The sequence below is a fragment of the Aulonocara sp. 'chitande type north' Nkhata Bay genome, linkage group LG5 (assembly GCF_057382095.1).
Source record: "Aulonocara sp. 'chitande type north' Nkhata Bay isolate Kocher_YH1m ecotype deep benthic linkage group LG5, A_spYH_male_GT1.1, whole genome shotgun sequence".
NCBI classification, from domain to species: Eukaryota; Metazoa; Chordata; class Actinopteri; order Cichliformes; family Cichlidae; genus Aulonocara; species Aulonocara sp. 'chitande type north' Nkhata Bay.
Genome location: NC_141348.1, coordinates 47,842,047 through 47,851,312, shown reverse-complemented (window position 1 = coordinate 47,851,312; position 9,266 = coordinate 47,842,047). Strand labels below are relative to the sequence as shown.

The following is a 9,266-nucleotide window of genomic DNA, read 5'->3' as shown; positions in this document are numbered from 1 at the left end:
CTAGTTTTTGGTTATGCTTTCTGATTTTTTTAGTGTTGAAATACCTACAGCAGTAAAGTTGCCTCTCTCAGTTTTCCCCTCTTGTGTTTGGGTCCTATCCTGCCTGCTGAACATGAAAAGATGTGATGCAACACAGGTTTTAAACAGCTGTGAAAATCACTGAATTCTGTTTTTAAAAGCACATTTACAACACAAATATTTCAGAGTCATTCTAGTATAGACTGTACTGCAAAATCATGTGAGTCATATCCTGTTATTTTAAATTGATGATGCAACACTATTAAAAATATATAAAGACAGCGAAGCATGAGTCAGCTTCTTTTCCTAATTTCTATTTAGTCATCACCACCACTGTCTTCATTTCTCCCACGCCCCAGTAAAAACTGTATCAGTTAAAAACTAAATAAAGATTTCAACTAAAAAAATCCCCCAAAACAAACAAAAAAAGCCTTTACTTCTTGTTACAACTCATAAAGTCATTTTCTGAACTGCTATTCCTGTTTGTGGACTTCCTGTTAATTTAAACTCAAACCACATCTAGTTTACTGACGCAAAGTAATGAGATATGAAGGTGGGAGGAGTTCTTTTTAAAAGTAAAACACGGTGAGGACAGACAGAAATTCACTAACATCAGTCGAGCTCAGGAGACAATCAAGATTTGAAGATGAGCATCCAAAAACAACAGATGAAGTTGCTGCTATTCATCCTCTCACTGATGGCAGGTAAAAGGTTTCTACCACATCATATCTGGTATTACATGCTAGTCGCTGCTATACTGTTATGACATCATGTTATGGAAACATTTATTACAACATACATTTTTGCCTCCAGTACAGTTTTCTATATAGTCAGTACAGTTTCAGTGATGTGCTTCTGTACTGTGTTTATAACTGATAACTATATGAGTTTACAGAAGCATGCGTTCATGCAGACAGATTAAAATACTGAGAGAATAAAATCCCTCTCAGTAAAGAGACAGTTCAGTTGTTTTTATGTGTTAGACAATAAAACTTTTATTATTGTGCTTTTTTTCGGAAATATAAAACAGTAACTGTGAATCTTCAAAGCAAATTTTCAGTATCATAAATTAATTTATTAAATCATTTTGCAGAGAATAGTCTAAGAAGCTTAGAAAGAAAAGCGTCTGGAGTTTGACCCACACTCATTTTCACACCTTGGCTCACGTGATTAGGTAGAGGATCAATAAGGTGTCCGTGACCTTCTTGCGGACACTCCCATAGGGCTTAAAATCTGGGACTCCACCATTTGCTCTTAGAACTCAATTCAATTCAATTCAAATTTATTTATACCAAATCACAACAACAATCGCCTCAAATATATATTTATATTGTACAGTATATCCTATAATAATAGATACAGAGAAAAACCCAACAATCATATGACCCCCTATGAGCAGCACTTTGGCGACAGTGGGAAGGAAAAACTCCCTTTTAACAGGAAGAAACCTCCGGCAGAACCAGGCTCAGGGAGGGGCGGGGCCATCTGCTGTGACCGGCTGGAGTGAGAGAAGGAAGACAGGATAAAGACATGCTGTGGAAGAGAGACAGAGGTTAATAACAGATATGATTCAATGCAGAGAGGTCTGTTAACACACAGTGAGTGAGAAAGGTGACTGGAAAGGAAAAACTCAATGCATCATGGGAATCCCCAGCAGCCTATGTCTATTGCAGCATAACTAAGGGAGGATTCAGGGTCACCTGGTCCAGCCCTAACTATATGCTTTAGCAAAAAGGAAAGTTTGAAGCCCAATCTTAAAAGTAGAGATAGTGTCTGTCTCCTGAATCCAAACTGGAAGCTGGTTCCACAGAAGAGGGGCCTGAAAACTGAAGGCTCTGCCTCCCATTCTACTTTTAAATACTCTAGGAACAACAAGTAGGCCTGCAGAGCGAGAGCGAAGTGCTCTAATAGGGTGATATGGTACTACAAGGTCATTAAGATAAGATGGGGCCTGATTATTTAAGACCTTGTATGTGAGGAGCAGGATTTTGAATTAAATTCTGGATTTAACAGGAAGCCAATGAAGAGAAACCAAATGTTGCCATGTTGAGGCTGTCATTTTTTGCATCTACATGGATGTTGAAATCACCCACAATAATTATTTTATCTGAGCTCAGAACTAAATCAGATAAAAAGTCTGAGAAATCAGACAGAAACTCTGTGTTAGGCCCAGGTGGACGATAGATGATAACAAGTAAGACTGGTTTCTGAGTTTTACAGCTGGGGTGGACGAGGCTAAGCATCAGGCTTTCAAATGAAGCTTGGCTTAGAACTGAAGAAGCTTCTCGGATGAAACATCTTCAAGAAAAGTCCAGACGCTTTTCTTTCCAAACTCCTTATACTACAATGACCTGGATGACTGAGAACCTTGACAGACATTTTGCAATTCATTTGTTATATATCGAGCTAAAAGGCACGGCTACAACACAAAAACACAACATTTCAAAATTGTTCACAAAGAATGAAACTGAACAAGAAGAAATAAAACACTTGTATGTTTTGTCATACACCATAATTATGCATTCATATTAATCTAACTAATTTAGATCAAACTGGCCATTTAAAACAAATGTAATAAGAGACATTAAAATAAATAACTGTGTGTGACTTTTGACATCTGACATGATGTGAATATTTGTCTTTAGGTTGTGAGCGGATGTCAGAAGCAGCACCCTCCGAAGGAGAGTGGGTTAAATTCATCTTCAATCAAAAAACAAATGGAAGATTTCAAATGGAAAAAGTTGTTAATCTTCCTCAAAAAAACAAAATAAACCCTGGCAAGTTGATCGTCAAGGAGCTTAATAATGCCGACAGCAACGGAAAACAATCCAAAGACACAGAATTTGAAGTTGGTACGAAGTTGTGGGTTTTTTGGTCCCATAAAAGAAACTTTATTTGCAATGTTAAATAAGATAAATGTAATGAAGAGTAAAATATCTGATACACACTTTACTGTGTTTTATCTTGGTTTTCTTTTTTCCCTTTAGATAAAGATGGGTGCCCCAAACCATTTAATCAAACTGCATACAGAAATAATAACACCACCATCACCTGTGATTCTCCTGATGGAAAATACAAGCCCGCTTTTTTCTGCAAAGAGGATAACTCCACTTGTCAGAACGTTTTACCAAAAAGCCCTTCTCCGCAGCCAAACTGGAGAATCATGTCAACAAACACCAGCAGCAGCATTTCCATCAGTCATGTGTCCTCACAGGATGCTGGAGTCTACTGGTGTGGAGTGAAATCAGGTGACAAAGAGTTTTCTCTTCAACAAATACATCTAGAGGTTAAAGGTGAGTAATTCACATCTTCACCCTCTTATGTTTCAATTTTATATCAGGGCATGACTAAAATACTACATGTTATAGTGCAGATGTAAATGAAGAAGTTCCATGTTACTGAAGAGCTTTACGATAAGAACACAGAAGGCAGGGACTTTACTCCCGATACTGCAAAAATGAACTTGAATTTGAATTTATTTATTTAAAAGGGACAGTGCAGTTTAACATAGTCCAAGTACAAACATGAAGCTGATGTAACGCACATAAGTTTATAGCTATTGCTAATTGTCAACAATTGTCCCTTGTTGGGCTTACAATCAAAATAGATACATTTTACAATAAAGCATACACTTTCATAAAACCAAATGACATCATAAATACAATTACAGTTAATAGACAATAAATTAAAATAATATTAAAATTAGTTAAAATGGCTACATCTCTGATTTCCTTTTAACCAAACTTTAACCTTCAATGTAAAGGATCTGATGTCTGTAATCAATTTGATTTTGGTTGGAAGTGTGTTCCACAGATGGCAACGCCTTTATGGAAAAAGCTGACTGACCAAATAGATCTTATATTAGTCCATGTTTTATCCTTTGAATCCCCTCTTGCATTTGCCATTCAATTGGGAAGGGAGACACAACAGTGTCAGAATGAGGCTCTCTGTGTTGTACGCAATGTCAATCAGTCTATTTCACTTGCTGGTTTTATCTGTAAATATATTGCAATATAATAGCTTGCAGTTGCCGTTCACCTTGCGATTACTATCTTGTCTCTGGATGTATCCATCCTATTTATACATTTAAAGACTAATTTAAGAAAACATAAATGATTAAAACTCTTAAAACTAAGTAGATTATATTTCTTTAAAATGTGACAGTGATGCCACCGAACAGAGTTTTTATCCATTATTTTTAAAGATTGGTTATATAAGGACACCACAGGCTGAATTATAGATGGTGTTGCCTGGGTCCAAACTGTCATACAATATGAAAAATGAGAGAATATCATAGAATGCATAAATAACTGAGCCTCTGAACTAGGTATATAGTGCCGAATCAACTTAAAACAATTCAGATTAGCGTTGACCGTCTTAGAAATCTTCTTTACATGCTTGTCAAATTTAAGATGTGAATCTAAAATTATTCCCAGAAACTTAAAATCTTTGACCTTTTTTATTTCTTTGTTCCTTAACTTGATTTTAAAATCATCAGATGAACTTAGTTTCCTAATAGAAAAACACATAGAAACTGTTTTTTTCTTTATTCAATACAAGATGATTATGTTCCAGCCATTGTTGGACATCATTTAGATGTGCCGATAAGGTGTCTGCTGCTTCACCAGGTGACTTAGCTGGTACGTGTATAACTGCATCATCTGCATAAAGTTGGCAGCTAGCTTTTGGACAACTGGCAGGCAAATCATTTATAAACAAACTTTCTCGTTTGGCTCTCAGCGAAGGCGGTCGCACTTTTCTCCTCTCCTCTCCCTTATCTTCCCTGCTTATGTCCTTGTCTTGTCTCGTGTTTTTTACTACTTTTCCCTGGAACATTCTCTCACAGTCTGTTCTCTAAAACCTAAAAGAGGAATTATGGATTGGATCAACTGCTCCCTAAATGCAATTGACACCCCTTTCTCAACGAGAAGTTTGGGCTCGGGTGAGCCTGAGTGCTGAAGATATCTACCTATTCGGAACCATGATAACAGGGTTCTTGCTGATCGGAGCTGGCTTGGCCCTGACTTATCGAAGAATTAAGAAAGCGGAACCGGCTGTTCAAACCCCCACAGGGCTGCCCGCTGGGATTGGAACGATGGGAAGAGGCATGAGTTTCTCAAAATGGGCTCATTGAGTGCAGCACGGATAAGATCTTGGAGAGGCTACGGCTGCTGTGAATACTCAGAATAAGATCTCTGACTGCAGACTGGATACATCTCGAAAGGGCTAGCCCAGAATAACATCTCTGGGCGCAAATTGGATGACATCTCGGGGAGGCACACTGCCGTGAGTTCTCAGAAATCGGCTCCTTGAGCACAAGAAATGACAACATCACAGAACGCAAGTATGGCGAAGCTCGCGGCTCTCCAAGGCTGCCATATCGCGCCATCGGCCCCTCTGGCCAACACCAGTAGGAGGTAGGGTAAAGTGTCTTGCCCAAGGACACAACGACCAGGACAGAGAGCCCAGGGATCGAACCAGCGACCTTCCGGTTACAGATGCGCTTCCCAACCCCCTGAGCCACGGTCGGCCCCGTGTTTAGTTTGTTCCTTCCCATTCCATGCAGGCCACCTGGGTTGGCTGGTAGACTGTTTACTTAGCCTGGCAGGGCGAAGGACACTGTCTCAGCTGAACTATGGACACGCACACATACACGTACACTGATAAGCACACACTCATCCCCCTCCCTTTCCAAACGCCTTTGATGCTTGATTCCTGCGGGGGAACACGGCGGGGCTGTGTGCCGCGCTGGAATGGTAGCGCTGTGCAGGGCGGCTGCTGTGTTCGCTTCGGATTACTCCTCACCCCCCACCCACCCCTGTGGCTTGTCATGTCTTTCACAATGTTGTGCTGTGGACAATTATGTGCTTTTTGTGCAGAGGAGTTTTTTTGTTTCCTGTTCTCGTGCTGTCCTACCATGGAAGCACAACATGAGTAGAGGTCTCTTTTTTTCCCTCTTGTACTTTCCCATTGTAGTGTACATTTCAGTGTTTTTCTGTAATGCTACCGATCTCCGACTTGTATCCCCATGTGATGTCTGTGTTGTGTAAGGTCGGGGGGGGGGGGGGGGGGGGGGGGGGCATTTCACTGCAGGACAACCTGCATGTGGCAAATAAAGCTTTGATTGATTGATTGATTAAATAGCAATGGGCCAAGTACAGATCATTGGGATCACAATACCCATTCTGTTTTCCAACATGGATGACTTTTCTTTATCAACCCTCACACACTGCTCTCTTTTGTGAAGATAGGACTCAAACCAATCAACTGCTTGCTTTGCAAAGTCAAATTTTATCAACTTGGAAAGAAGTATGTCGTGGCTGACAGTGTCAAAAGCCTATTTTTGGTCAAGGAACACTGCACCCACAACTTTACCATTATCCAGATTACACTTAATATTTTCAACAAAATAGCAATTTGCCATTTCTGTGGAAAATTTTGGTCTAAAACCAAACTGCATTGGATGAAGCAGTTGATTAGTCTCTAAGTAATCAATTAACTGTGCTGCCACAGCCTTCTCAAGCACATTTGAAAGAACAGAGTATGGAAACTGGACGATAATTACATATCAAGTCACGCTCCCCTCCTTTAAAGACTGGAGTAACTACAGCCCCTTTCCACTCATGCTAGAATGCTAGAAATTATAAATATGTTTGCAACAAAACATTTTTCTTTTAATAGAAACATTTGAAGATCATTTTAAAATAACTTTATTGTGACGTTAAAGGATAAAGTAAGACATGTTTTAAGTATTTTGTCGAGGTCCAGTTTATAAAAAGCTGTGAAAAAATGTTGTTTTTTTAATGTATCACTCTGAAATGTTTTCAGTGTTTTCAATATTTTTTTTTAGAGTATTTTTCATTATTAATATTTTCAAACTTTATTTTTGTAAAATTCCTCAACAGAGACCTTCTGGATGGTTAAAAAAAACAAACCTGTGGGTTAATATTTTCTCTTTGGTCTTTCTTTTATTTTACAGATGGCTTAGAAGTTATCATCAGTGTTACTGTGTCTGTAGCTGTGCTCCTGCTGTTTCTGATAGCACTGATCCTCATCTACAAACGTAAGAATGTTCGCAGTTTCAAGATATCTTTTTTATTTCATTAAATTAATGGTCTTTGGCAATTCGTAGTTAAACCAGATTTACATTAAAACCAAACTATGAACTACTAATAAATAATTCTGCTTGGTTGCTATTTTAGGAAATGGTGCAGCAGGACGTCATGTCAAAGAGGTTCGTGATGAAATTATTTCTTTTTTTACTTTTATTTATCAAAACTGAGTTGAATTGAAAATCACAACAGCAGTCACCTCAGGGCACTTTATATTAAAATAAAGCCCTACAGTAATGGAGAGAAAACCCCAACAATGAGATGGCCCCTTATAAGCAAGCGCTTTGGCGACAGTAGGAAAGACAAACTCCCTTTTAACAGGAAGAAACTTCCAGTAGAACCATGGTCAGGGAGAGGAGATCATCTGCTACAGCTGGTTGGGGGTGAGGGGAGGGAGACAGGACAAAAGACATGCTGTGGAAGAGAACTACAATGAGTAGTAATAATAAGTAATGATTCAGTGCAAAGAAGTGTATAAACACATAGTGAGTGAGAAAGCTGACTGAAGGAGAAACACTCAATGCATGATGGGAATCACCCCCACAGCCTACACCTACTGCAGCATAACTGGGAGAGGATTGAGGGTCACCTAATCCAGCCCTCATCTGGTTTCACAGAAGAGGGGCCTGACAGCTAAAGGCTCTGTCGTCTTCCTTATGAAGCAAGAACTACACAGTCGACAGACGGATGTTAAAGTTGTTTCTTAATGTTTGTGACATTTCTGCAGGTTTATTGTAAATTCTTATATATTACATGGTGAACTTTGCTTACTTGGACTTTCCAAGTCATCATGTTACACTATAATCCTATAATTGCTGTGCTGTTAGGTCAGTGGAATAGGTTGTAGTGGAAAAAGGTTGTGAGATTCAGTCTCCCCAGTGATTTAGCTTTCAATAATCTCTCACTCTTCTTGTAACTGCTTGTTTTATTTTTTCATTATAAACATAATATAAAGACGTGAGTCTAGACAACAATGTAAACTCTCCAATGTCTGCAAAACGTCAATTTTGGAATCATTTCAGACTTCACGACAAGACAAAAAAATGTCAGCTGATGGTTATTCAAGGCTGAATAGTAGAAAAAAATTGTAAAAAAAAAAAAAGCATATTTTTTGTTTCTGGCAACATAGGAACAATTTTTATGGATAGTGTTTAGACATAAACTCATTTTCTGCTTATTGTTGAAGGACTGTATCTGTGACGAGAGACAGGAGAACCTCCAGAACCCAGAAAATGCAGTGAACTCGATTTCCATCAGTGCCAATAATCCCATAAACCACACTGCCTCGCCACATTACGCTGCCATCAACTTTCAAGTGAGGTCTGAAAAAGCTGGCAGTGTGATACTCCAACCCAGCTCCTCTGCCTGTGAGTATTCTGCTGTGAAGTTCAGCAAGTGTCCAGACGACCTGACCGTGACCGAACCACACAGACTGGTGAAGTAGATCCTCCACTTATCAGGCAAAATGAAAATGAAAAAAAGATCAGCTCTGTGAGGAACATGTTTGTTGTAAAATTGTTAAAAATTAGCAAGGAATCATGTGATTACTTTTGGGTTTCGGGATTTAAACCAAGCTATTTAGATGAAAGTCTCACATTTTTGTGACAGTATTCGTCTGTTCGGGGGTCTTAGACTTCTGCCAGATTATCTACCGGTTCACATCAGCAGTGAAATGCATTGTGTCTCAATGGACCTGAGATAATGTGTTATACCATGCTGTGGTATCATGCACAGAGTTGAACACAGTTCATTCAGCCCAATGCAGAGTTTAAACCAGTTCAGAGCACAGTTAGTGGAGGTGAATTTAAGCTGATACTAAAATGGAAATGAGGCACACGGGGAAATTTCGTCAAATTAAAGTCTGCTCTTCAATCACATCTTAATTGTTGTTATATTTACAGTTGAATGTGATGGTTTACAGAGACAAAAGTACAAAAAACGTGATGCACAAATACTTACGAAGCTAACTGTGTCACCACATGGACAGGTCGATCCACCGTTCTCTACCAGTCAGAATAGTGGGCGGTTACTCAGGGAGTGAACTGGTCAGCAGTCCCACATAACATGAAAACAATCAAAAGTGATGTTGTGAGTTTGACACACAAACCAGCTTTTCAGGATTGAGATCATCAGCAG

General features: G+C 39.1%; 1 protein-coding gene across 1 annotated transcript; it reads left to right on the top strand.

The window, feature by feature from the left end:
- The first annotated feature begins 2,749 nt into the window (after positions 1-2,749).
- On the top strand, positions 2,750-8,959 carry LOC147331581 (uncharacterized). The gene is made up of 5 exons (XM_086294114.1): positions 2,750-2,870; positions 3,006-3,311; positions 6,998-7,081; positions 7,221-7,252; positions 8,317-8,959. The coding sequence occupies exons 1-5, from the start codon at positions 2,750-2,752 to the stop codon at positions 8,572-8,574; spliced, it is 801 nt and encodes a 266-aa protein (XP_086150240.1). The 3' UTR covers positions 8,575-8,959.
- Positions 8,960-9,266: the final 307 nt, after the last annotated feature.

Excerpts from the sequence above, each read along its gene's own strand:
- LOC147331581 (XM_086294114.1), top strand. The coding sequence starts at position 2,750 with ATGGAAAAAGTTGTTAATCTTCCTCAAAAAAACAAAATAAACCCTGGC. Across the intron at positions 2,871-3,005 it reads AGACACAGAATTTGAAGTTG|ATAAAGATGGGTGCCCCAAA; the intron begins GTACGAAGTTGT and ends TTTTCCCTTTAG. Across the intron at positions 3,312-6,997 it reads AATACATCTAGAGGTTAAAG|ATGGCTTAGAAGTTATCATC; the intron begins GTGAGTAATTCA and ends TTTATTTTACAG.